Source organism: Salvelinus fontinalis, chromosome 38 (genome assembly GCF_029448725.1).
Source record: "Salvelinus fontinalis isolate EN_2023a chromosome 38, ASM2944872v1, whole genome shotgun sequence".
In the NCBI taxonomy this organism is placed as follows: domain Eukaryota; kingdom Metazoa; phylum Chordata; class Actinopteri; order Salmoniformes; family Salmonidae; genus Salvelinus; species Salvelinus fontinalis.
Genome location: NC_074702.1, coordinates 10,144,453 through 10,172,094, shown reverse-complemented (window position 1 = coordinate 10,172,094; position 27,642 = coordinate 10,144,453). Strand labels below are relative to the sequence as shown.

The following is a 27,642-nucleotide window of genomic DNA, read 5'->3' as shown; positions in this document are numbered from 1 at the left end:
ACTCTGTTACCCCTTTCAGGGGGGGACCGCACACCCGGAGGGGGAGGAGACGAGCGTGGAGTTCATCCTGGACGCCCCCCCACCCGGCACGGCGTCTGTGGCCATCGGGACACGCGTATGTGTGCCTTTCAGAGGGGGAGGGGGGCGAGATGGGGGTGAACAGGGGGCACCTCAGCTATACAGAGAAGGGGTGCTGTCCCAGGTAGACCCCCAACCTGCCGTGTCGTTCCCCTACAGGGTGCTACTGTGTGAGGATCGAGAGGCGCTGGAGAATGGAGGGAGGGAGGAGGAGGGAGGGATGGAGGAGGAGAGGAGGAGGGCGCAGGCCCAGGCTGTATGGGTGTCCAGACAGAGCCTGAGGCTGCTGACTCCCCCCTGGGAACTGCCTCACACAGAGGGGGGGGGGGAGAGGGAGAGAGAGAGGGAGGAGAGGGAGAGAAGGGAGGAGATGGAGGTGGAGAGGGAGGTGTGCCAGCTGAGTATTGGGATGGCGCTGGGTGGGCCGATGGGAGGGGGAGCGAGGTTGGTGCATAGCTTCTCTCCAGATGGGGTGGTGGGGGGGCATCACTATGGAAACGTCTCGCCCCACCCCTCCTCGTTGGTAACGACCAGCGTTGTCGCCAGCACTGGAGAGGGTTACCCTGACAGAGAGATAGAACAAGAGAGGGAACAAGAGAGACAGAAACAGCCCCAAACACCAGAGGAGGACATGGAGTTGTCTAGGTTCAGTATGGACACCCAGCATCGCCACATCCTCTCCAAGCCCCTCCTCGGGGGGCACAGCTACCCCTCCTCCCAACACCTGGTCCAGGGCCTGGGCACGCCACTGGGCTCTCACCTGTCCTCCCTCACCTTGCCTGGCCCTGAGGCCCTGGGCATGACCCCCACACCACACCTACCCCCTTCCAAGAGCACCCTGGTCCCCATGGACAAGACCCCCTCCCAGATCCCCACCCCTACCCCTAGAGGGGAGTCTACCTCCTCCTCAGCCTCCTCCTCGCGCTCCCGTACCCCCCTGTCGGCCGCCCTGCAGAAGTACAAAAAGGGGGACGTGGTGTGCACCCCTAACGGTATCCGCAAGAAGTTCAACGGCAAGCAGTGGAGACGCCTCTGTTCCAGAGAGGGCTGTATGAAGGAGTCCCAGAGACGAGGCTACTGCTCACGCCACCTCTCCATGAGAACTAAAGAGATGGAGGGAGCGGGAGGAGGGGGAGAGAGGGACAGGGGGAGAGGAGGAGGGGGGAGCAGTTCAGGGACGGTCACCCCCTCTGACCTGCGTGGGTTTGACTGGGATGAGACGTCCAGAGACAGCAGCGAGGCCAGCAGTAGAGGAGACTCTCGCCCTCGGCTGGTGCTGCCCTCCCTCCTCCCCCATGACTTCTCCAGGTTTGACTTTGACGAGTGTGAGGCAGCCACCATGCTGGTGTCTCTGGGCAGCTCTCACTCTGGGACCCCCTCCTTCTCCCCCACCTCCAACCAGTCCCCTTTCTCCCCCGCCCCCTCGCCCTCACCCTCCCCCCTCTTCGGATTCCGTCCCGCCAACTTCTCCCCCATCACCGCCTCCTCCGTCCTCCCCCCTCCTCGTAGACACAGACACCCCAGTGCCACAGTGGGAAAGCTGGGCACCCCTGGGGGGGCAGAGAGGGAGAGGCATACCTCAGGGGTCCAGCCGTCCTTCCACACTAACCTGACCTTCACTGTCCCCATGAGTCCCAGCAAACGCAAAACAGACGTTCCTCCTCCCTCCTCCCACCCCCACCACGACTACCCCCCCAAACCTGAGCTGGAGCAGGGGGACCTGAACCCTGCCTCGTTCCCCGTCCTCTCCCCCCAAACCCCAGCACACACCCACGCTTACACACCCACCTTCTCCTGTCCCCGAGGGGTGAGCACACCAACCAGCCGGCCCCCCTCCTCCTCCACCACTTCCCCCCCTCCCCTCCTGGTGTCCCCAACCCCGCCCTCCCCTCCAGACTCAGGCCCCCGCCGTTTCCACCCTACATCCCAGCAGGCCTTGCGGGACTCTCCAGTAATCGTGCGGAACCCGGAGGTTCCTCTGGCCAAGTTCACAGAGCGTCCGTTAGGCCGTGGGGGGGGGGGAGTAGGTGATCCTAAGAGTCTTAACAGCGTTACTCCCCAGCCTGTCGCCACTCTCCAAGTCCCTGTACCCATCAACGCTGCTGCTGCCGCGGCAACCAACGGCACCGTCCTCGTCCAGAGCCCCACCCCCACCCTAGTGCTGGTGTCATCCGCTCCGCCCTTCCTGACCTCCATCACCCCCGGTTACCCAGCTTTGGCTTGCATCTCCATCTCCACCACGCCCCCCTCTTCGGGACCCCCCCTCACCAACCCAGCCAGCCCAGGGGAAGGGCGGGGTAGGACGGAGAGGACAGGCTCATTTGGGGGGGAGGTTCAGCAGCCAGTGGCCTGTCACCCCTCTCCTACAGCCCTGCTGCCCCTCATACTGCCTGCAGAGAACCTGCACCCCACACCATGCAAAGAGATCATCATGGGACGCCCTGGGACAGGTGAGACACACTGGGAGACAGCCTGGACATGAAGGGATGAGATGGGGTAGAGGTAAACGGGGAGGGATGAGATGGGGTAGAGGTAAACGGGGAGGGATGAGATGGGGTAGAGGTACAGGGGGAGGGATGAGATGGGGTAGAGGTAGAGGTAAACGGGAGGGGATGAGATGGGGTAGAGGTAAACGGGGAGGGATGAGATGGGGTAGAGGTAAACGGGGAGGGATGAGATGGGGTAGAGGTAAACGGGGAGGGATGAGATGGGGTAGAGGAACAGGGGGAGGGATGAGATGGGGTAGAGGTACAGGGGGAGGGATGAGATGGGGTAGAGGTACAGGGGGAGGGATGAGATGGGGTAGAGGAACAGGGGGAGGGATGAGATGGGGTAGAGGTACAGGGGGAGGGATGAGATGGGGTAGAGGTAAACGGGGAGGGATGAGATGAGATGGGGTAGAGGTACAGGGGGAGGGATGAGATGGGGTAGAGGTACAGGGGGAGGGATGAGATGGGGTAGAGGTACAGGGGGAGGGATGAGATGGGGTAGAGGTACAGGGGGAGGGATGAGATGAGATGGGGTAGAGGTACAGGGGGAGGGATGAGATGAGATGGGGTAGAGGTAAACGGGGAGGGATGAGATGAGATGGGGTAGAGGTAAACGGGGAGGGATGAGATGGGGTAGAGGTACACGGGGAGGGATGAGATGGGGTAGAGGTAAACGGGGAGGGATGAGATGGGGTAGAGGAACGGGGAGGGATGAGATGGGGTAGAGGAACAGGGGGAGGGATGAGATGGGGTAGAGGTAAACGGGGAGGGATGAGATGGGGTAGAGGTAAACGGGGAGGGATGAGATGGGGTAGAGGAACGGGGAGGGATGAGATGGGGTAGAGGAACAGGGGGAGGGATGAGATGGGGTAGAGGTAAACGGGGAGGGATGAGATGGGGTAGAGGAACAGGGGGAGGGATGAGATGGGGTAGAGGTACAGGGGGAGGGATGAGATGGGGTAGAGGTAAACGGGGAGGGATGAGATGGGGTAGAGGTACAGGGGGAGGGATGAGATGGGGTAGAGGTACAGGGGGAGGGATGAGATGGGGTAGAGGTACAGGGGGAGGGATGAGATGGGGTAGAGGTACAGGGGGAGGGATGAGATGAGATGGGGTAGAGGTACAGGGGGAGGGATGAGATGAGATGGGGTAGAGGTAAACGGGGAGGGATGAGATGGGGTAGAGGTACACGGGGAGGGATGAGGTGGGGTAGAGGTAAACGGGGAGGGATGAGATGGGGTAGAGGTAAACGGGGAGGGATGAGATGGGGTAGAGGAACGGGGAGGGATGAGATGGGGTAGAGGAACAGGGGGAGGGATGAGATGGGGTAGAGGTAAACGGGGAGGGATGAGATGGGGTAGAGGTAAACGGGGAGGGATGAGATGGGGTAGAGGAACGGGGAGGGATGAGATGGGGTAGAGGTAAACGGGGAGGGATGAGATGGGGTAGAGGAACGGGGAGGGATGAGATGGGGTAGAGGAACAGGGGGAGGGATGAGATGGGGTAGAGGTAAACGGGGAGGGATGAGATGGGGTAGAGGTAAACGGGGAGGGATGAGATGGGGTAGAGGAACGGGGAGGGATGAGATGGGGTAGAGGAACAGGGGGAGGGATGAGATGGGGTAGAGGTAAACGGGGAGGGATGAGATGGGGTAGAGGAACAGGGGGAGGGATGAGATGGGGTAGAGGTACAGGGGGAGGGATGAGATGGGGTAGAGGTAAACGGGGAGGGATGAGATGGGGTAGAGGAACAGGGGGAGGGATGAGATGGGGTAGAGGAACAGGGGGAGGGATGAGATGGGGTAGAGGAACAGGGGGAGGGATGAGATGGGGTAGAGGTACAGGGGGAGGGATGAGATGGGGTAGAGGTAAACGGGGAGGGATGAGATGGGGTAGAGGTACAGGGGGAGGGATGAGATGGGGTAGAGGTAAACGGGGAGGGATGAGATGGGGTAGAGGAACAGGGGGAGGGATGAGATGGGGTAGAGGAACAGGGGGAGGGATGAGATGGGGTAGAGGTAAACGGGGAGGGATGAGATGGGGTAGAGGAACAGGGGGAGGGATGAGATGGGGTAGAGGAACAGGGGGAGGGATGAGATGGGGTAGAGGTACAGGGGGAGGGATGAGATGGGTTAGAGGTACAGGGGGAGGGATGAGATGGGGTAGAGGAACAGGGGGAGGGATGAGATGGGGTAGAGGAACAGGGGGAGGGATGAGATGGGGTAGAGGTACAGGGGGAGGGATGAGATGGGGTAGAGGAACAGGGGGAGGGATGAGATGGGGTAGAGGAACAGGGGGAGGGATGAGATGGGGTAGAGGTACAGGGGGAGGGATGAGATGGGGTAGAGGAACAGGGGGAGGGATGAGATGGGGTAGAGGAACAGGGGGAGGGATGAGATGGGGTAGAGGTACAGGGGGAGGGATGAGATGGGGTAGAGGAACAGGGGGAGGGATGAGATGGGGTAGAGGAACAGGGGGAGGGATGAGATGGGGTAGAGGAACAGGGGGAGGGATGAGATGGGGTAGAGGTACAGGGGGAGGGATGAGATGGGGTAGAGGAACAGGGGGAGGGATGAGATGGGGTAGAGGAACAGGGGGAGGGATGAGATGGGGTAGAGGAACAGGGGGAGGGATGAGATGGGGTAGAGGTACAGGGGGAGGGATGAGATGGGGTAGAGGAACAGGGGGAGGGATGAGATGGGGTAGAGGAACAGGGGGAGGGATGAGATGGGGTAGAGGAACAGGGGGAGGGATGAGATGGGGTAGAGGTACAGGGGGAGGGATGAGATGGGGTAGAGGAACAGGGGGAGGGATGAGATGGGGTAGAGGAACAGGGGGAGGGATGAGGTGGGGTAGAGGTACAGGGGGAGGGATGAGATGGGCTTACAGTAACAAGGAAGGGCTGGTCGGTGACTGTTGGGTCAGAGTAGGGAAATCAGTTCAGTTTAAATGGGTATAAAATACAGGATATACTGTATGTAATGTAGGCCACATACGGACCGTTTCCACCATCTCTCGCTGGGTGTGTGTGTGTCATCATTGTTTGAAACTGGGTTTAGATAGAGAGTGGGGAAGGCCTCTGAAAGAGAGGATGGGAGGATGAATGACATTTGGGGTTTTGTCTTTGAGAGAATGCAACTGACATGAATCCTCTCAGTCCCATCTCTGCAGTGCTGTCTGACTGTAAGAAGGGGTACAGTACCAGTTAGGAAACGGTATGTAGGCTACCACTGCACCAGTACGGTCAGTTCTACCATTCTGGTGTGTGTGTGTGTCAGTTTCTCTAATAAACAATAGGACAGTATTGACAGGAGGTAATACCATAGGAGAACCATAGGTGTGTGTGTGTGTGTGTGTGTGTGTGTGTGTGTGTGTGTGTGTGTGTGTGTGTGTGTGTGTGTGCGTGCGTGCGTGCGCGTGCGTGCCTAGAGAGACGGTTTGGTTAGCTGTCTTTCCCCAAAGGCTATTATCTACTCACGCCACTTATCAATGACGCGTTGAGCGTGTGTGTCTGTGTGTGTGTCTGTCTCTGTGTCATGTTGTATAGTATGAAGGGGTAAAATAAGGTCTGGGAGTTATTCTTGAGTGAGTTGGTTTGGGCTCGTCCATTTTAGAGTTGTGTGTGTTTGCATGCTCACCTTACAGTGCCAGAGTGCATGTGGGTGTGTAAAGAATCCTCTGTGCTTCAAGCTCCTGTGTGGGCTCTCTTTCTCTCTGTGTGTGTCTGTGTGTGTGTGTGTGTGTGTGTGTGTGTGCGTGCGTGCGTGCGTGCGTGCGTGCGTGCGTGATCAATAAACAGTGAATCAACATTTCTCCATCTGCGCTGGAGCAGTGGTATGACATTTAGATGGCCTGTTGTTGTATTCAGTGTGATTGTATGTGTTGTAGGTCTAGCTATTTGTCTGTCTTTGCGAGACAAGTGTATGTGGGTTCTCTCTTGAGAGAAAGAGGGTGTGAGTTCTTGTTTGTGCATGTGGTTGTCAGAGAGAAACTAGGGAGAAGTGTGTGTGCTTACTGCGTAGTTACGATGAGCTTTGAGTGTAAAACTGCTACACACACATAACAAATAGATTAACATATTGCAGATAAAAGTGACATTATACAGTTGAAGTCGGAAGTTTACATACGCCGTAGCGAAATACATTTAAACTCAGTTTTTCACAATTCCTGATGTTTAATCCTAGTAACAATTCCCTGTCTTAGGTCAGTTAGGATCATCACTTTATTTTAAGAATGTGAAATAATAGTAGAGAGAATTATTTCTTTTAGCTTTTATTTCTTTCATCACATTCCCAGTGGGTCAGAAGTTTACATACACTCAGTTAGTATTTGGTAGCATTGCCTTTAAATTGTTTAACTTGGGTCAAATGTTTCAGGTAGACTTCCACAAGCTTCCCACAATAAGTTGGGAGAATTTTGGTCCATTCCTCCTGACAGAGCTGGTGTAACTGAGTCAGGTTTGTAGGCCTCCTTGATCACACATGCTTTTTCAGTTCTGCCCACAATTTTTCTATAAGATTGAGGTCACGGCTTTGTGATGGCCACTCCAATACCTTGACTTTGTTGTCCTTAAGCCATTTTGCCACAACTTTGGAAGTATGCTTGGGGTCATTGTCCATTTGGAAGACCCATTTGTGACCAAGGATTAACTTCCTGACTGATGTCTTGAGATGTTCCTCCCTCATGATGCCATCTATTTTGTGAAGTGCACCAGTCCCTCCTGCAGCAAAGCACCCCCACAACATGATGCTGCCACCCCCGTGCTTCACGGTTGGGATGGTGTTCTTCGGCTTGCAAGCCTCCCCCTTTTTCCTCCAAAAATAATGATGGTCATTATGGTCAAACAGTTCTATTTTTGTTTCATCAGACCAGAGAACATTTCTCCAAAAAGTACAATCTTTGTCCCCATGTGCAATTGCAAACCATAGTCTGGCTTTTTTATGGCGGTTTTGGAGCAGTAGCTTCTTCCTTGCTGAGCGGCCTTTCAGGTTATGTCGATATAGGACTTGTTTTACTGTGGCTATAGATATTTTGTACCTGTTTCCTCCAGCATCTTCACTTCAAGGTCCTTTGCTGTTGTTCTGGGATTGATTTGCACTTTTCACACTAAAGTACGTTCATATCTAGGAGACAGAACGCGTCTCCTTCCTGTGCACTATGACGGCTGCGTGGTCCCATGGTGTTTATACTTGCGTACTATTGTTTGTGCAGATGAACGTGGTAGCTTCAGGCATTTGGAAATTGCTCCCAAGGATGAACTAGACTTGTGGAGGTCTACAATTGTTTTTCTGAGGTATTGGCTGATTTCTTTTGATTTTCCCATGATGTCAAGCATTGAGGCACTGAGTTTGAAGGTAGGCCTTGAAATACATCCACAGGTACACCTCCAATGTACTCAAATGATGTCAATTAGCCTATCAGAAGCTTCTAACGCAATGACATAATTTTCTGGAATTTTCCAAGCTGTTTAAAGGCCCAGTCAACTTAGTGTATGTCAACTTCTGACCCACTGGAAATGTCATACAGTGAATTATAAGTGAAGTAATCTGTCTGTAAACAATTTTTGGAAAAATGACTTATGTCATGCACAAAGTAGATGTCTTAACCGACTTGCCACAACTATAGTTTGTTAACAAGCAATTTGTGGAGTGGTTGAAAAACGAGTTTTAATGACTCCAACCTAAGTGTATGTAAACTTCCGACTTCAACTGTATATATTGAACAGAAATAAAAACGCAACATAGAACAATTTCAACGACTTTACTGAGTTACAGTTCATATAAGGAAATCAGTCAATTTAAATAAATACATTTGGCCCTAATCTGGGAACCAGGCCCAGCCAATCAGAATGAGCTTTTCCCACAAAAGAGCTTTATTACAGACAGAAATACTCCTCAGTTTCATCAGCTGTCTGGGTGGCTCGCCTCAGACGATCCCGCAGGTAAAGAGGCTGGATGTGGAGTTCCTGGGCTGGCATGGTTACACGTGATCTGCAGTTGTGAGGCCGGTTGGACGTACTGATAAATTCTCGAAAACAAGGCGGCTTATGGTAGAGAAATGTACATTAAATTCTCTGGCAACAGCTCTGGTGGCCATTCCTACAGTCAGTATGCCAATTGACAAAACTGCACATTTTAGAAGCAGCCTTTTATTGTCCCCAGGTCAAGGTGCAACTGTGTAATGATCATGCTGTTTAATTAGCTTCTTGATTTGCCACACCTGTCAGGTGGGTGGATTATCTTGGCAAAGCAGAAATGCTCACTAACAGGGATGTAAATCAATTTGGGCACCAAATTTGAGAGAAATAATATTTTGGCGCATATGGTACATTTCAGGGATATTTTATTTCAGCTCATGAAACATGGGACTAACACTTCATGTTGCGTTTATATATATTTTTTATAACATCATGTACTTTCACACTGGGCAGGTCACTTATAAGATGATTCCAGCCCCCCCATTCTCTACTGAATGGCTGTACAATTGAGTTAGTTGGTAGAACTCCAGCTTTGGCTAGAGGTGATATGTGAGAGAGAAGGGAGGAGGAGTGAGTCAGGTAAATTAGATTGAACTCTGTTGGAGAAGTGAGACAGAAGGATGAGTTTTCTGCAGCTTCCTTCCCCTGTTTCCACTCCTCCTTCCACCCATCCAATACAATGTTCCATTTATTCATGTTTATTATCGTCACACACACTTTAAAATCATAGTCTGGGATTTGTGTTTCAGCCTAACAGTAGCCCTGCCACTCGGTTTGGTGAGCTGAGGGGTGGGGCTGGGAAATGTAACTACTCTCAAACTCAGACAGAACTCTGGATTCAGGGACTGCATGTGTGTTTGTAACTCAAAGTTCATTTTACAAAGGGAGCAAGAGGGTCAATGTCAGAGTAAAGGGTAGTGCTGTAAAATTGATAGAACCATTGAGAGACTACGTGAGAAAAGGATGAGATGGAGGGAGAGAGGATGAAAGGGAAAAGTATATCATATGTGCATGATGCATTGTAAGTAGTGTGTGTGTGTGTGTGTGTGTGTGTGTGTGTGTGTGTGTGTGTGTGTGTGTGTGTGTGTGTGTGTGTGTGTGTGTGTGTGTGTGTGTGTGTGTGTGTGTGTGTGCGCAACCACGCATCAATCATCAAACACCGGAAATGATGTGTACGTGCCAAAACGTCTGTTGCCATGGCAACAAAGCAAACACTCCCATACACCGATGTACATGCACACAACATGCAGTACAAATAGAAGCTGGCGCTATGCAGTTCCCCTTCGCAGTCAGTGGAAGTGGAAAGACACAGACATTTTAGTTAACATTTAAACATGAACGCAAGACAAGAATTCTGATGTAGCTCTCTAAATTGATTTGTAGTTGACGTTGAAGTGCTCGGGGTCAAATCTTTATTTCCAAGTTTGTACTGTTAATGTTACCACAGAACCCAGCACGAAATACACATCGCACAAAGTCATAGTAACTGTGTTTTTCTCAGGCTTTATTACCTCCTAAGGGCAATTTGCTGTACATCATATGGAACAGCATGGACGCATAAATAGTACTCTGATAAACAACTTAGGCCTCTACATTACATTCCCATTTTGACACGCCTACTCCAACATTTTGATTTCAGAATCTGACTGTTCTCTAAATAATTCAAATCAATGGTTTCACTTCTTATTCTAGTTAGGCTATGTGCTCCACCTTTAAAGTGACCACCTACAGCATTAGCCTAGTTCTGGCCAGGCCCGGTCAAACAAGGTTATGCCATTACTTTCTGGAATACAAATCTACTGTATGTAGCATGAATGAACCTTTTGTAGTGAGGTTAGGACTGTGAGTGTGGTTGGTGCATGCTTCATACAGAGTCTATTAGAACTAAATGATCCTTCTCAGCCCTGTGTTAGTTAGTAGACCCCTTTAGTTTCTCACAGAGCCAAATGGAAACAGATTTGCGATGGAAACTCCAGCTTTCTCTGTGATTATGAGGTGAAATCTGGATAGTCAGTGCTTCACGGCCAGCCTGAATGGGCTTAGTGCCTTCACACACATCTACCCAACACCAGGCGGGCACACACAGACCCCCGAATCTGGGCACACACACACACCCACCACCGGGGCCGGCCAGTTACAAACACACACAGATGCAGCATGGGGCATGCCACGCACACACACACCCAACACAGGGCACTCACTTATACACACACCCAACACTGGGCACTCACTTATACACACACACCTAACACAGGGCACTCACTTATACACACACACCCAACACAGAGTACTCACTTATACACACACACACCCAACACAGGGCACTCACTTATACACACACACCCAACACAGAGTACTCACTTATACACACACACACCCAACACAGGGCACTCACTTATACACACACACCCAACACAGGGCACTCACTTATACACACACACCCAACACAGGGCACTCACTTATACACACACACCCAACACAGGGCACTCATTTATACACACACACCCAACACAGGGCACTCACTTATACATACACACCCAACACAGGGCACTCACTTATACACACACACACCCAACACAGGGCACTCATTTATACACACACACCCAACACAGGACACTCACTTATACACACACACCCAACACAGGGCACTCACTTATACACACACACCCAACACAGGGCACTCACTTATACACACACACCCAACACAGGGCACTCACTTATACACACACACCCAACACAGGGCACTCACTTATACATACACACCCAACACAGGGCACTCACTTATACACACACACCCAACACAGGGTGCTCACTTATACACACACACCCAACACAGGGCACTCACTTATACACACACACCCAACACAGGGCACTCACTTATACACACACACCCAACACAGGTTACTCACTTATACACACACACACCCAACACAGGGCACTCATTTATACACACACACCCAACACAGGGCACTCACTTATACACACATCCAACACAGGGCACTCACTTATACACAAACACCCAACACAGGGCACTCACTTATACACACACACCCAACACAGGGCACTCACTTATACACACACACACCCAACACAGGGCACTCACTTATACACACACACCCAACACAGGGCACTCACTTATACACACACACCCAACACAGGGCACTCACTTATACACACACACCCAACACAGGGCACTCACTTATACATACACACCCAACACAGGGCACTCACTTATACACACACACCCAACACAGGGCACTCACTTATACATACACACCCAACACAGGGCACTCACTTTTACACACACACACACTCAGGAAAAGCAACTGGAGACCCGTCTCTTCCCCTCTCCTTTCTCTGTCTCGCTCTGCCTTTCCCAAACCACAAAAAGCGCCCATTCTCCATGTTAACCCTTCGCTCCATCGCACTGCAGTCTCCTCCTCTCCCTCTCGCCATCCTGGTCTACCCGGATACAGATACCCGGGAATAACAACACCCCCTCCCCTTTACGTAACACTTAAAGCGTCGCACTGGCTCCCAGACCATGGCAACAGACTACCACACATCTGGATAGACTAACACTCATTCATATCGTTATATTACCATGTGTATATAGTCAAATACACAAGGGCAGGCTTATGCGTCACTATTGCACTTCATAAAACATAATTTTTTTTGGGGGGGGGGGGGAGTCTAAAAAGTACATTTTTAATGTTCCTCTGAAGTACAGGTGCTCTCCGACCTAAGTTAGACTTAGCTTTACTTTAGGAGAGGAGTTTTTATTTTAGGCAGGTCGAACATCTCTCTTCCCGCTCTCTTCCTCTCTCTCCTGCTTGAGTGTTTTCCCAGGCTGTCTGGCATGGCTCTGTCCGTCTGCTGGTGCTTTATCTGCTGGCTCATACTGCCTCTAGGTGGACAAACACACACATTACATCTCAGCCACGGAACAGGGACAGGGGAGGACGGCGCACCTAGACGCTGATCTGGAGTCAGTTTGGTGTGTTCCCCCTATAATGGTTAAGGTTAGGATTTGGCAATGTTAAGTTGATCCTAGATCAGTGGCTAGGGAGTGGGAACAGGAGAAGTACTGTGCTCTGGAACAGGGTAATGCTCAATGATAGTGCGCATGTGTCCTGTGTCTGAAAATAACAGAAGATAAAGAGCACGACTGTCTATGGTGGATATGTGTGTCCTGAAGAACACTGAGCATCTCTTGTACCCATGTCCATGATTTGTCTGGGCAGGCTGGATCACACACTGAAACACACACATCTCATGGTCTCAGGAAAGCTTCAGGTTGACGTGACGCACACTAGTTCTGTTTTTTTTACAGAAGCCGAATTCCATGATTTGATTACGCACGAATAGATGACATCATAACGCTCTGTCTCTAGGGAAGACACAGAGGCCAGGTGGAGGGTGGTGTGTGTTGTGGTGCGTTCAGTGGGCCGTTGGTCTCCACAAGTGACATGTGGACTTGTGCCCAACATGACTGTTACCATGGTAACTGTGAAGGGTGGAGAATCGAGTTATAATTGGATAGAGCAAATGATTGGTAGGAGGAAGGAGAGAGAGGGGGAGAGATGGATTTGGGGAGTGGGAGAAAGTGGGCGGGAGAGAGAGAGACTGTGGCGTGCCCCTATATGTGATGCCAGGTGAGAGTGGGAGTCAGGGTGGGTGTTGGAGGGAGAAAGAGGCGAGAGAGAGAGAGACTGTGGCGTGCCCCTATATGTGATGCCAGGTGAGAGTGGGAGTCAGGGTGGGTGTTGGAGGGAGAAAGAGGCGAGAGAGAGAGAGAGAGACTGTGGCGTGCCCCTATATGTGATGCCAGGTGAGAGTGGGAGTCAGGGTGGGTGTTGGAGGGAGAAATAGGCGAGAGAGCGAGACTGTGGCGTGCCCCTATATGTGATGCCAGGTGAGAGTGGGAGTCAGGGTGGGTGTTGGAGGGAGAAATAGGCGAGAGAGCGAGACTGTGGCGTGCCCCTATATGTGATGCCAGGTGAGAGTGGGAGTCAGGTTGGGTGTTGGAGGGGGCGGAAAGTCAGGGACTTCACGTAGAGCCTCATGTCAGAGAACAGGAAACACCCACAGAGAAACTGTACATAAACGCACAGACACACGCAGCATAGATAAACACCTCATACAGTGTGAAGATATTCCTGTAGACACAGAGTATTATGCAGTCCCTCAATATGTAGCTTTTGGATTGGATGAGAACAAACTCCTACACAGATACAGGGCAGAGCTCCACCAATCAGAGACAGGAGAGGGAGATCGTTAAGCTTAGCTGAGGGGTCTCTCTCTTTCGAGATTTTCTCCCTTTAATTTCAACACTCCTCTCCATGTCCTTTCATTTTGTCCTGAGGACTAGTGGTCTGTCACTATTCAGTCAAGTCTGCATGGTGATCTATTCGGTCTCTCAGAGGGAGAGGAGTATTCAGCCCAAGTAATCTCATCATTCTAGATTTAGTCTATCATCAATTTAATGGCTTGAATGTCTATTGATAATCTCTTGTATTTCCTGCCTGTTGTTCTGTGATCTCTCTGCAGCCGCGTGCTGTTTCATTTGTTGCTACCCAACATTCTTTCCTACCAAACATAAATGTGTGTCACATAGCCTACATAACAAAATTACTCTTGTTTCATTTGCATATGTTTAAAGCCCCCATGCAGTCTTTTATTTTTATATCCTCACTGTGGTACCAATTCAGACAGGAAATGTATACCTTTCCTACGCACGCCTTTCCTATGCACTTCTCAGTAGTTGGTATTCACACTTACCTTATGCCAGGTGCATAACACCATAACACTTTGCCGGCGTGGTTCCCTTGCACTGCCCGCGCTAAATACATTTTATTCAACCGCTGAAAACCCACCCACTTGCCGGCCAACAGATTTTCTCGTTTAGCTTTGATTCAATGTATCTAAAGCCATCCCTTTAAATGTGGCACCTTTAATTAGAATTGTCTCGACAGACTATATGGAGGGAACAGTTCAGATTATTAGGGATCAATGACAGAAAGACATGAAAATATGTGTATATTCATCTCTGTTTCATCATCTTGTAGATTATTTAGGGTTAGGAAAGCATTTATAAACTCATAAAAAACAGGCTTGTAGAGGCTTTACGCACAAAATATATGGAACAAAAGTATAAAACGCAATAATTTCAAAGATGTTACAGTTCATAGAAGAAAATCTGTTCATTTAATACATTCATTTGGTCCTAATCTATGGATTTCACATGACTGGGAATACAGATATGCATCTGTTGGTCACTGATACCTTTAATAAATAAAGGTAGGGGCGTGGATCAGAAAACCAGTCAATATCTGGTCACTACCATTTGCCTCATGCAGCGTGACACATCTCCTTCGCATAGAGTTGATCAGGCTGTTGATTGTGGCCTGCGTTTATATTTTTGTTCAGTGTAGTTTAATAACAGTGTACCCTCAGTGACAGGGCTGTAACCTCCCCTCTCTCCCTCTGGCGCTCTCTGTAGTGGTTTATATGTATTGGCATGGTCAGAGCTCAGGGCAGTTTCAAAGCTGTATTCTCTCACTTTTTTCGTCGAGGTTGGGTCTAATGCCCATTCGTTTAACCGTTCACTTAATGCCACAGGCTTGGGTATTCCCATGACAGAAGCGACTCCCTCAAAGACTGGAGTGAAAATCCCAGCTGAATGGACAACACAATGAATGACAGATTAGAACACTTCAAATAATAAGGCTGTTTCGACTGCCATTTAAATGTTGATAAAGTTAATCTTTCAAAGAAAAATCCTGAATTTTTCATTTAAGCAAAAAGGTAGGATGCTGTTGACAGTAGCTGAGAGCAGATACTGTATGTCTGTCTTTCAGTAGTGGTTCTGGAACGGTTAATATAAGTTGTTTACTATGACAACAACATCTGCCTCATCTGAGCTAGTAGCGCTCGCTGTGACCTTATTGGCTGGCTCCCAAAGCTCCCTGTGAGATTTGAACAGAACAGTTAAAATAAAATGTACACTGTGCTGGAGGGTATTAGACACACTATTTGTCATAGTTTAGACTGTGTGTTATGAAGTACGCTATTTGCAGCTGTTAGTGAGAATTGTGTGTAGATGTACTGTGCCAACACTCAATTTGTCATAATGTGTGTATGTTTGCACGTGTTATGAGTTTTCTATTAGCAGCAGTATTTAGTGATAAATGATATGTAGACATCTATAGGCAACCTTTTTTCCAGTAATATGAGTTGCAGTCAGTGCCCTTAGTAGTTGGTGTGTGTGTGTGTGTGTGTGTGTGTGTGTGTGTGTGTGTGTGTGTGTGTGTGTGTGTGTGTGTGTGTGTGTGTGTGTGTGTGTGTGTGTGTGTGTGTGTGTGTGTGTGTGTGTGTGTGTGTGTGTGTGTGTGTGTGTGCGAGAGAGAGAGAGATCCATCTCCGGCCTCTCCACCCTTCCTCCCATAAGAGAAGTTCTGTTTTCCCTCCCTCTCTCCTCCCCTCTACACAGAATGACTTTTAGTTTATTTTTACACTGATACTCTCTCCTCCCCTCTACACAGAATGACTTTTAGTTTATTTTTACACTGATACTCTCTCCTCCCCTCTACACAGAATGACTTTTAGTTTATTTTTACACTGATACTCTCTCCTCCCCTCTACACAGAATGACTGTTAGTTTATTTTTACACTGATACTCTCTCCTCCCCTCTACACAGAATGACTGTTAGTTTATTTTTACACTGATACTCTCTCCTCCCCTCTACACAGAATGACTGTTAGTTTATTTTTACACTGATACTCTTTCCTCCCCTCTACACAGAATGACTGTTAGTTTATTTTTACACTGATACTCTCTCCTCCCCTCTACACAGAATGACTGTTAGTGTCACGCCCTGACCTTAGAGAGCCTTCTATTCTCTTATTTGGTTAGGTCGGGGTGTGACTAGGGTGGGTACTCTAGTTTTTTTATTTCTATGTTGGCCTGGTATTGTTTCCAATCAGAGGCAGCTGTTTAGCGTTGTCTCTGATTGGGGATCATATTTAGGCAGCCTTTCCCACTTGGTTTTTGTGGGATCTTGTTTGTGTATAGTTGCCTTGAGCACGGCATAGCTTCACGTTCGTTTTGTTCTTTATTGTTTTTTGCCGGTTCACGTAATAAAGATGATGAACCCAAACCACGCTGCATTTTGGTCCGATTCTTACAACAACGTTCGTCACAGTTAGTCTATTTTTACACTGATACTCTCCCCTCTACACAGAATGACTGTTAGTCTATTTTTACACTGATACTCTCCCCTCTACACAGAATGACTGTTAGTCTATTTTTACACTGATACTCTCCCCTCCCCTCTACACAGAATGACTGTTAGTCTATTTTTACACTGATACTCTCCCCTCTACACAGAATGACTGTTAGTCTATTTTTACACTGATAATCTCTCCTCCCTCTCTTCTATTCCCACCAATTTTTCCCTGTTTCTAAAACCTCCACCTCTCATTTTCTTTCTCAGTCCTGGTTTGTGTGTAAGTGCGACTGCGTATGTGTGTACAGGTGTGCATGTGTGTACACGCTTGTGTTCTTGTATCTGTTAGAAAGCGTGTGTGCTTGTTGTGTGTGTGCATGATGTGTGTGCTCAACATATACACACACACACACATTTAAAAGTCAGTCTGGGGGATGTTAAGCTGCACTATGGAAACATTTAGAAAATATATGATTTTCTGGGATCGAATGGGCTTTTTATGGTGGAAAATGACATCATTGCTCGCCTCCCCTCTCCGTCTCTGACTAATGACACGGAAACTGAGAGAAACGCTCCACAAACAACTCAATCATTTTCCACTCAGTTTACATGCCAGTGTGTGTGCCAACCACACATAGCAGTGTGTGTGTGTGTCGCGTACACGTGGTTAAATAACATGTTGTAATAGAGTGAATAATTGTCCAACCATCTGATTTTATGGTGGTGAAACTGTATTTCATCGTTCCACAACCATTAGGCTACTTCTAATACTCATGACTACCATTATGCAGAACTGCTGCTGCTGTACTGCCACTATTTAAAACACAATGGTAGTGGAGCAATTAGTTGAAGAAGTAGTAGAATAGTAATCTAGTTGGAAAAGACACTAGCGTTGGTTCCTCTAAGCTTCTTTAATGCTGCTAATTACTCATTACCAATACTCTGTCTCTTTTTATCATTCCTGTAATTCAGTCACATGGTGTGTGTATGCCCTGCTGAGTCATAAAACACATGACTGAGCACTGAGCAGCAGTTATAACATCAGAGAGTAGGCTACATTAGATGATGCTAGATGACTGGTTGATGTTATTACACTGTAATAACCCTACAGGCTCAGAGGATAAATGACATGATTCCTGGAATGTGGAAGGGAATTGTCTGGAAATATTATTAATGATTTTAATAACAAAAAGCCCAAAGATACAGATAGTGTGGTCTCACAGGCTTCACCGGGTTGTCACTAGTTGCCACAGCCACAAAGTCATAAACCCTGCCTATTTCTACAATTGATCTTCTTAAAATGTGATTTTAAACCTAACTCTAACCTTAGTGGAACTGACAGCATTTTAGCAACATGACATTTTATTTAAAATATCTGTTCATATACACCCCCAGGAAGAATATTACACTTTTTTATTCTAAGCGAACACTTAGATATGGTAATGTTCATGTTTTCATAAATTAATAGAATGTTTGGGAATGATGAGGTAAGGCATTTGTGAAACTTCTATAGCAATATAGAGTGGGAAAGCGTCCATGAGTTTGGACAATTAATAGATACTGCAGTAAATAAAACCTAATAAAAACATACAGTGCCAGTCAAAAGTTTGGATACACCTACTCATTCCAAAATATTTGTACTATTTTCTACATTGTAGAATAATAGGGAAGACATCAAAACTATGAAATAACACATATGGAATCATGTAGTAACCAAAAAAGTTTTAAACAAATTTGAGATTCTTCAAAGTAGCCACCCTTTGCCTTGATGACAGCTTTGCACACTCTTGGCATTCTCTAAACCAGCTTCTTGAGGAATGTTTTTCCAACAGTCTTGAAGGAGTTCCCACATATGCTGAGCACTTGTTGGCTGCTTTTCCTTCACTCTGCAGTCCCCACCCAAGCTAACTGGCTAGCTTGCCACTTCCAGACACAAATGAGAGAACACCAAACTCTGCCTATTTTAATCACCCTAGCAGAGTTGGTTTGGCTGTTTACAAGTTGTCTAGAACGTTCTTGACTAACTATTACTTTTTTCCCCCTACGTTTACTGACACCGGTCATATTCAGCGGATGTTGTGCGTTCATAAATAAATCAGTTATTCTGCACTCTGGCACACTCAGACAAGAGTGCTCAGAAATCAGAGTAAAGGGGCATACCTAGTCAGTTGTACAACTTAATGCATTCAACTGAAATGTGTCTTCCGCATTTAACCCAACCCCTCTGAATCAGAGAGGTGCGGGGGGATGCCATAATCGACATCCACGTCTTCGGTGCCCGGGTGACAGTTGGTTAACTGCCTTGTTCAGGGGCAGAAAGACAGATTTTTACCTTGTCAGCTCAGGGATTCGATCCAGCAACCTTTCAGTTACTGGCCCAACACTAACCACTAGGCTAGCTAGATAGCCAGAGTGAAATTGCGAACGCAAGATATATGCTAGCTATCTGGATGACAGTTATTCAAGTTCTTGCTAGCTAACCAAATGACACCTGCATCTCTAGCTGTGAAAAGCCACCGGGGAAAAAAGTCGCTCCTCCAATGGCATGACTTTCTCCTAGCAGCTAGCTAGCTAACTAACGTTAGGCTCTGTGTTTTTAGATTGCTACATAAATAGATACGCCAGTCTATTAGCCACATTATGACTGACTTGTGATCATTACCCTTGCTAGTTTGATTGTATTGACATACCAGCCTTAGTTACATTTGTCAGTTTTTGTCCAAAATATTGAGTCATTGAAACTAAAACAGTGCATCCCGAATGGAGGCAGCAAACAATGTACCAGGCCAGCTGTGATTTACAACCTCATAGCAATATTTTTTGACTACCAAGAAGTGTATTAGTGAATTATATTCATGCATTGAACTGTATCCATCTATTCTGCCAACAATGCCTTAGTGTACCTCATGGAATGTTGAGTTAAATAGAACCTATTTTTAAAACCTTTTATAAAAGTTGTTTTTGTAGCATAAACTTGGAATTTTATATTTTTAACTGATACTATTGTGTTTGTTTTAACTACTTCGTAGATATGAAACACTTGTCATTTGCACTTTAACTACACTGCTAATCTTGCATTTTTACCATAGTGCCAATTTTGACTTTGTGGCTGTGCTATCTAGTGGAAACTGCTTCACAGCTACACTTCAAAGAGTTTGATTTCTAGAGCGCCCCCTATGCAGATGGGCGAAGTCGGTACTGCAGGTCGATTTTTACTGTTTTTGGTGAGGGACCTTATTTAAACTTCTGTCAAGACATTTGTTGTCCTCCATCTGAGTGTCTCTGTTCGATTTGCTTGCTCTGCAATCAATCTAGCATACTACCTAAAATAGACCAATGGGGATGGGACATGGGCGGGATTATGAATAGTAATTATTGCGGTATGAGTCAGGTTGGGCAATTTGGGATTTGTAGCCAATAAATGAACGCCAGATACGTCACGGTGGGATTGAATAACAACAGCCAATACGAAGTCATGTCCCAATTTTATATGTTATTTTTTAGGAGCTCTATTTCATTGCAGCTATCAGTGACTGACTGATCGAGTGAGATTTGCATATGACTGACATTCCAGTGCATATTTGAACCAATCAGCGGTCACGGCGGCGGGATGACAGGTGGCTGCCTTGACCAATGGCGAAGTTTAGATTAAGAGAAAAGGGCGGGGCACGGTTGGGCGAGGTTGACACACTGAAAGAGCGAGAGGGGGCAGCCTAGTTTACAACAAGAGGAACAGGGAGGGAAAAAGAAAGAAAGGGCCAGACGAAGCTAGGGAGGACAAATCGTGGGAAAGAGAGTTGAGCTAAAGTGAGGAGATGTTATGATATTACGATAACTTTTCTACTACAAATACCTGCCGAGCTGACAGGAGTGGGCGCGCGCGAAGTGACCTGCTGCAGGCGGAGATCGCACCGGACCTCGAGCTGTTATTTCTATAAAGCCCCCGATTCCACGGATCTGTGTCAGAGTATCTCCGGCTGGCCTCTCGCTTCGGTTTCCTGCCTTTGAGCTCAATCCGGTCGTTTTCTGTGGTCCAAGGGGAGCAGCAACCAACACAGAACAGTGCTGTGGTCTCGCCCCACTTTCTGTCATTGGGGCCCGAGTTATCATCATCATCGCCGCTGCTCATGACAGCGTTGGAGTGAAATACTTCTGGCAACTATATTTTCGATGACATTTTTGAGACGTTGATAGATACGAGGCAGGGGGGTGTGTGGGAGCCGACTGAGGCCAAGGTGGTGTTTAAAAAAATATTTACGTTAGTGGGGGTAGTGCATTGGTGGCTAGCCTTCAAGAAAACCCCACAATGGGTATTTGGATTTAACCAGCAACTGGAGAGCCAGTGGGATATGGGAGATGGATGACCAGTTTTACGCACACCTGCATATGATCCGCCTTGTGTGGTAGAAAATTAATTGATGGTGAATACGATTTCACGTTACTTTACTTTTTGAATATGAGTTGGTGCCAAAGCAATAGAATATCAATGTTGGATGCTGACAGTGTTCGTAAACCATACGGCTAAACAGGCAGGTGGCTAACGGTTTTGGGAGTAAAAAATGCAGGTTTATTCAGACAGGTTTTTGTCAATTTAGCTACCATCTTATAGATCTAGCACGCAGCAGTCATTGTTCCTCAAATAATTTAAGTGGTTTCATGGTGTGAAGAAAAACATTAGTAACAGACCTTTGTTGTTGTGTAAAGGAATGGTAGTGACATGAGGACAACAATTGCGTTTCTTTGACTGCTTTCTGTTTCTGTTCTGCGGGTGCAGGGCCAGGGGCGTTCCCGAGGGTGTTATTTGGACCGGTGCACTTGAGGCTCGGGTTGCCTTCTCGAGTTGAACCTGTCGGCTGTATTTTGAAGTAGCACAGGTTATTTTGACTGACAATTGCAGTACTACTTGCGTCAATGTAGACTGCAATAAACCCCGTCTGTGGTGGCCAGCTAACGTAAGATAAACAATTGGGGTTGTCACTTGTCCTCCAAACTTCAGCAAGAACATCCAAAGTAAACGCATGATGTTGCTGAGCATAGCATGCACTGGAGTTTGATGGCAAATAGCTGCTGCTAGCCTGTGTTAATTCAGCTAACTAGTAGTTGTGTATAACGTTACACACGGTCCGATGCATACGCATTTGATTGATAGATTCAGACAGATACAAATCCCTTCAATAAACAAATCTAGCAGGATTATGAATTTGATAGCTTTGTCATTTTGAGCATTTGTATAACAACTAGCTAGCCAGCTTGCTATCCACTGCTAGCAATTCATGTTAGCTAGCTTGGACGACACTGACAGACATTCTTGGTCGACTACATGCAATACATAGAATACTCCGTAGATCGTTACTGCCCTAAACAATTTTCTAGACTTTCGCACCATTTGTACACTGCTAGACTGAAGCGAGTACGTGTAGAGACACGTTGAACGTGGCCGCGAGGATAGCGTATGTCTCGGACTGATGTGACAATTTACTCCGTAGATGAGGGTGAGGCCTAGTTAACCTATTCATGACCGCAGCACTCCAGTAATGTAAACAAACAGACGAGGGTGCATCAGGGGTTATTAGACCAAGAGGAACACATTTCTCCGATGATATTTAACGTATTGTCGTAACTTCTGTACCCTGTTGAAACTTGTGACTACTGACTAGTTGGCAATCCATTTGACATGTTATTCCCCGTATTTCATTTTCTGCCCTGGGGAAATTGAATTGCTATCGTCAATGCGCGTGAACAAATAGCCTGCTCGCAGAGAATGCGGCATTCGGAAAAGATGAACGGGTGAGCTGGTCTCATGTTGTTGACCGATACGCCTGGCACTTTATTTTAATCAGAAATCATAATTTACAGATATATCTGTACGCCACCATAAATCATAATAGCAGTGCGACTATTGCAGTGAAAGTTGTGCGTGATGACCGCAATCTGAAGATAAACGTCAGATGCAGGCACTATCGAGCACTGTTGCCATCCACTATACGATCTTGGATCACTGATGAATTTTTCAACACATGGATTTTTATCTGATGTTGTAAAGGGACGTTTTCAAGGACCCTTTTAAATTGAGACTCGTTTTTGGAAAAACACCATAAAGGACTCTTTCAACCATGTATTCATCAGAGAGCCCTCAATACCTCCGTCAAGGACTGAGCATGTTTGGTCAGTCATGGTCATTTACTACTTCCGTGTGTTTTTCATATTTGTCTCCAGCACCATTTTGAATATAGTAGCAGTATGAATTTGCAGTGAGATATACAGGTCTTTCTCATAGCTGATTGATACTCTCATGGATCAGCTACCTGCTGGTGAGTTTCCAGAGGTGTCCCATATGGGGAGCAGCAACAGCCATGAGTATATACCTGAGGCTAATTGGTTAAGCCAGTGAGCCACTGGTTCTGGGAAGATGAGCCTTTGATAGTCACTTCTTGGCCATACTAGAAAAGTGTTCATATTGTCACAAATAAACTATTAGCACGTGTACAGGCTAACAACAATATGTTCCCCAAATCTGGAAATAGAATCTTGTTTACATGAAAGTTGAGATTGTTTATCGGAAGTTGAGATTTTAGAAAAATATGTTTGAGCTAGCTTACTATGAGGAGTGCATTGTCTGGATGTATTGTCAGTCCATAAACTGTTGCTCAAAAATCATATTCACTGACTGGATTACACTGAATAAAAGGAGTAGGCCTCACCATTTCTTCGTATTTCTTTTGCAGTCTGGACTAACGTGGAACCCCGGTCAGTTCCTGTGTTTCCCTGGCATTCATTGGTCCCTTTCCTGGCACCAACCCAGTCAGATGCCTCTACTCAGTCTGGTGAGGGCCAACAACCAATCAATCACCCCCAAGCTGCCAGTCTGAAAACGGGTAGGTTGTGGATGAAATTTGACCCAAATCCCAGCAAGATTACAATTTCTACCATAATTTCGAACACTTGAAACATAATGGATTACGTAACACAAACATTGGTATTACCAGATAACTATCAGAGATTTGAATCATTGCGAAAATACCACCTTTTCCTGTCTTTCTCAGAGTCTCAGGGGGGTGCAGTGCTGCTACAGGAGGCCAACGAGGGCCCCCCCTCCCTAGAGAGAGGACCCACAACACGGCTGACTCCCTCCACGGACGACCTGGCCCCGGAGAGGGAGGCCGAAAGAGAGAGGCCAGACAGTGAGACTGAGAGTGATGTGGATGACCCGTAAGTGTGTGTGTGCGTGACTGCATACGTGTGTGTGTGGACACTAGGGCTGACCCCAATTAGTCGATTGTTTGGTCATTAGGCTGTTGGCCGACCAATTTTATTTTTTAGTTGAGCAGTAGAAAATATATACAGTACCAGTTAAAAGTTTGGACACACCTACTAATTTCAGGGTTTTTCTTTATTTTTACTATTTTCTACATTGTAAGACAAGAGTGTGCAAAGCTGTCAAGGCAAAGGGTGGCTACTTTGAAGAATTTCAAATATAAAATATATTTTGATTTGTTTAACACTTTATTTGGTTACTACATGATTCCACATGTGTTATTTCATAGTTGTGATGTATTCATTATTATTCTACAATGTAGAAATAGTAAAATAAAGAAAAACCCTTGAATGATTAGGTGTGTTCAAACTTTTGACTGGTACTGTATATATTTATTTATTTATTAAACACGAGATACTTGTCTGATTGGCGCCCATCTCAGTGAACTAATCCATTGCGGAGGATGGCACAGTCCAAGAGGAAGGGGAGTGTGCTAGGATGCATAATGCACGTCTCTCTCCCGCAATTTGTGCACATTCATTGTTTCATAACTTACATTTACATTTAAGTCATTTAGCAGACGCTCTCATTGTAGCAGTATGAATTCTCTCTCTTGGACAGAGATGACTCATAATTTCTTCCCAGAGTAAAAAAACGAATAATTATCAGCTTCCATTCAGTCAGCACATAGAGCTGCTTCTCCAGGCCAAATATACACACTCCTTTCTTGAAACAGGAATGTCTTAACAGCCTTCATATCTATTATAGACAATATGTTTGCGCAGTGGCAAACCTATAGGCCTTCAGTGTGTGACAGGTTAGTACAGTGGCAAACCTATAGGCCTTCAGTGTGTGACAGGTTAGTACAGTGGTGAACCTATAGGCCTTCAGTATGTGACAGGTTAGTACAGTGGTGAACCTATAGGCCTTCAGTGTGTGACAGGTTAGTACAGTGGCAAACCTATAGGTCTTCAGTGTGTGACAGGTTCGTACAGTGGTGAACCTATAGGCCTCCAGTGTGTGACAGGTTAGTACAGTGGTGAACCTATAGGTCTTCAGTATGTGACAGGTTAGTACGGTGGTGAACCTATAGGCCATCAGTGTGTGTGTGACAGGTTAGTACAGTGGTGAACCTATAGGCCATCAGTGTGTGTGTGACAGGTTAGTACATTGGTGAACCTATAGGCCTCCAGTGTGTGACAGGTTAGTACAGTGGTGAACCTATAGGTCTTCAGTATGTGACAGGTTAGTACGGTGGTGAACCTATAGGCCATCAGTGTGTGTGTGACAGGTTAGTACAGTGGTGAACCTATAGGCCATCAGTGTGTGTGTGACAGGTTAGTACATTGGTGAACCTATAGGCCTCCAGTGTGTGACAGGTTAGTACAGTGGTGAACCTATAGGCTTTCAGTGTGTGACAGGTTAGTACAGTGGTGAACCTATAGGCCATCAGTGTGTGTGTGACAGGTTAGTACAGTGGTGAACCTATAGGCCTCCAGTGTGTGACAGGTTAGTACAGTGGGGAACCTATAGGTCTTCAGCATTTGACAGGTTAGTACAGTGGTGAACCTATAGGCCTTCAGTATGTGACAGGTTAGTACAGTGGTGAACCTATAGGCCTTCAGTGTGTGACAGGTTAGTACAGTGGCAAACCTATAGGTCTTCAGTGTGTGACAGGTTAGTACAGTGGTGAACCTATAGGCCATCAGTGTGTGTGTGACAGGTTAGTACAGTGGTGAACCTATAGGCCTCCAGTGTGTGACAGGTTAGTACAGTGGTGAACCTATAGGTCTTCAGCATTTGACAGGTTAGTACAGTGGTGAACCTATAGGCCATCAGTGTGTGTGTGACAGGTTAGTACAGTGGTGAACCTATAGGCCTTCAGTGTGTGACAGGTTAGTACAGTGGTGAACCTATAGGTCTTCAGTGTGTGACAGGTTAGTACAGTGGTGAACCTATAGGTCTTCAGTGTGTGACAGGTTAGTACAGTGGTGAACCTATAGGCCTTCAGTGTGTGACAGGTTAGTACAGTGGTGAACCTATAGGTCTTCAGTGTGTGACAGGTTAGTACAGTGGTGAACCTATAGGCCATCAGTATGTGTGTGACAGGTTAGTACAGTGGTGAACCTATAGGCCTTCAGTGTGTGACAGGTTAGTACAGTGGTGAACCTATAGGTCTTCAGTGTGTGACAGGTTAGTACAGTGGTGAACCTATAGGCCTTCAGTATGTGACAGGTTAGTACAGTGGTGAACCTATAGGCCTTCGGTGTGTGACAGGTTAGTACAGTGGTGAACCTATAGGTCTTCAGTGTGTGACAGGTTAGTACAGTGGTGAACCTATAGGCCATCAGTATGTGTGTGACAGGTTAGTACAGTGGTGAACCTATAGGCCTTCAGTGTGTGACAGGTTAGTACAGTGGTGAACCTATAGGTCTTCAGTGTGTGACAGGTTAGTACAGTGGTGAACCTATAGGCCTTCGGTGTGTGACAGGTTAGTACAGTGGTGAACCTATAGGTCTTCAGTGTGACAGGTTAGTACAGTGGTGAACCTATAGGTCTTCGGTGTGTGACAGGTTAGTACAGTGGTGAACCTATAGGTCTTCAGTGTGACAGGTTAGTACAGTGGTGAACCTATAGGTCTTCAGTGTGACAGGTTAGTACAGTGGTGAACCTATAGGTCTTCAGTGTGTGACAGGTTAGTACAGTGGTGAACCTATAGGCCATCAGTGTGTGACAGGTTAGTACAGTGGTGAACCTATAGGCCTTCAGTATGTGACAGGTTAGTACAGTGGTGAACCTATAGGTCTTCAGTGTGTGACAGGTTAGTACAGTGGTGAACCTATAGGTCTTCAGTGTGTGACAGGTTAGTACAGTGGTGAACCTATAGGCCTTCAGTGTGACAGGATAGTACAGTGGTGAACCTATAGGCCTTCAGTGTGTGTGTGAAAGGTTAGTACGGTGGTGAACCTATAGGTTTTCAGTGTGTGACAGGTTAGTACGGTGGTGAACCTATAGGCCATCAGTGTGTGTGTGACAGGTTAGTACGGTGTTGAACCTATAGGTCTTCAGTGTGTGACAGGTTAGTACGGTGGTGAACCTATAGGCCTTCAGTGTGTGACAGGTTAGTACGGTGGTGAACCTATAGGCCATCAGTGTGAGTGTGAAAGGTTAGTACGGTGGTGAACCTATAGGTCTTCAGTGTGTGACAGGTTAGTACAGTGGTGAACCTATAGGTCTTCAGTGTGTGACAGGTTAGTACAGTGGTGAACCTATAGGTCTTCAGTGTGTGACAGGTTAGTACAGTGGTGAACCTATATGCCATCGGTGTGTGTGTGTGACAGGTTAGTACAGTGGTGAACCTATAGGTCTTCAGTATGTGACAGGTTAGTACAGTGGTGAACCTATATGCCATCGGTGTGTGTGTGTGACAGGTTAGTACATTGGTGAACCTATAGGCCTTCAGTGTGTGACAGGTTAGTACAGTGGCAAACCTATAGGCCTTCAGTGTGTGACAGGTTAGTACAGTGGCAAACCTATAGGCCTTCAGTGTGTGACAGGTTAGTACTTTGGTGAACCTATAGGCCTTCAGTGTGTGACAGGTTAGTACAGTGGTGAA

General features: G+C 47.1%; 1 protein-coding gene across 3 annotated transcripts in view; it reads left to right on the top strand.

Annotated features, from left to right (window-relative positions):
* The window catches only part of LOC129837139 (protein capicua homolog), a 79,499-nt gene that overhangs the window by 26,826 nt on the left and 25,031 nt on the right, over positions 1-27,642 (top strand). For all 3 annotated transcript variants that reach the window (XM_055903052.1, XM_055903053.1, XM_055903050.1), the window contains exons 2-4: positions 1-2,528; positions 23,497-23,646; positions 23,815-23,980. The exon at positions 1-2,528 is cut by the window's left edge and continues 1,430 nt beyond it. In XM_055903052.1, the coding sequence (XP_055759027.1) occupies positions 1-2,528; positions 23,497-23,646; positions 23,815-23,980 (2,844 nt within the window). The remainder of the gene's footprint in view (positions 2,529-23,496; positions 23,647-23,814; positions 23,981-27,642) is intronic.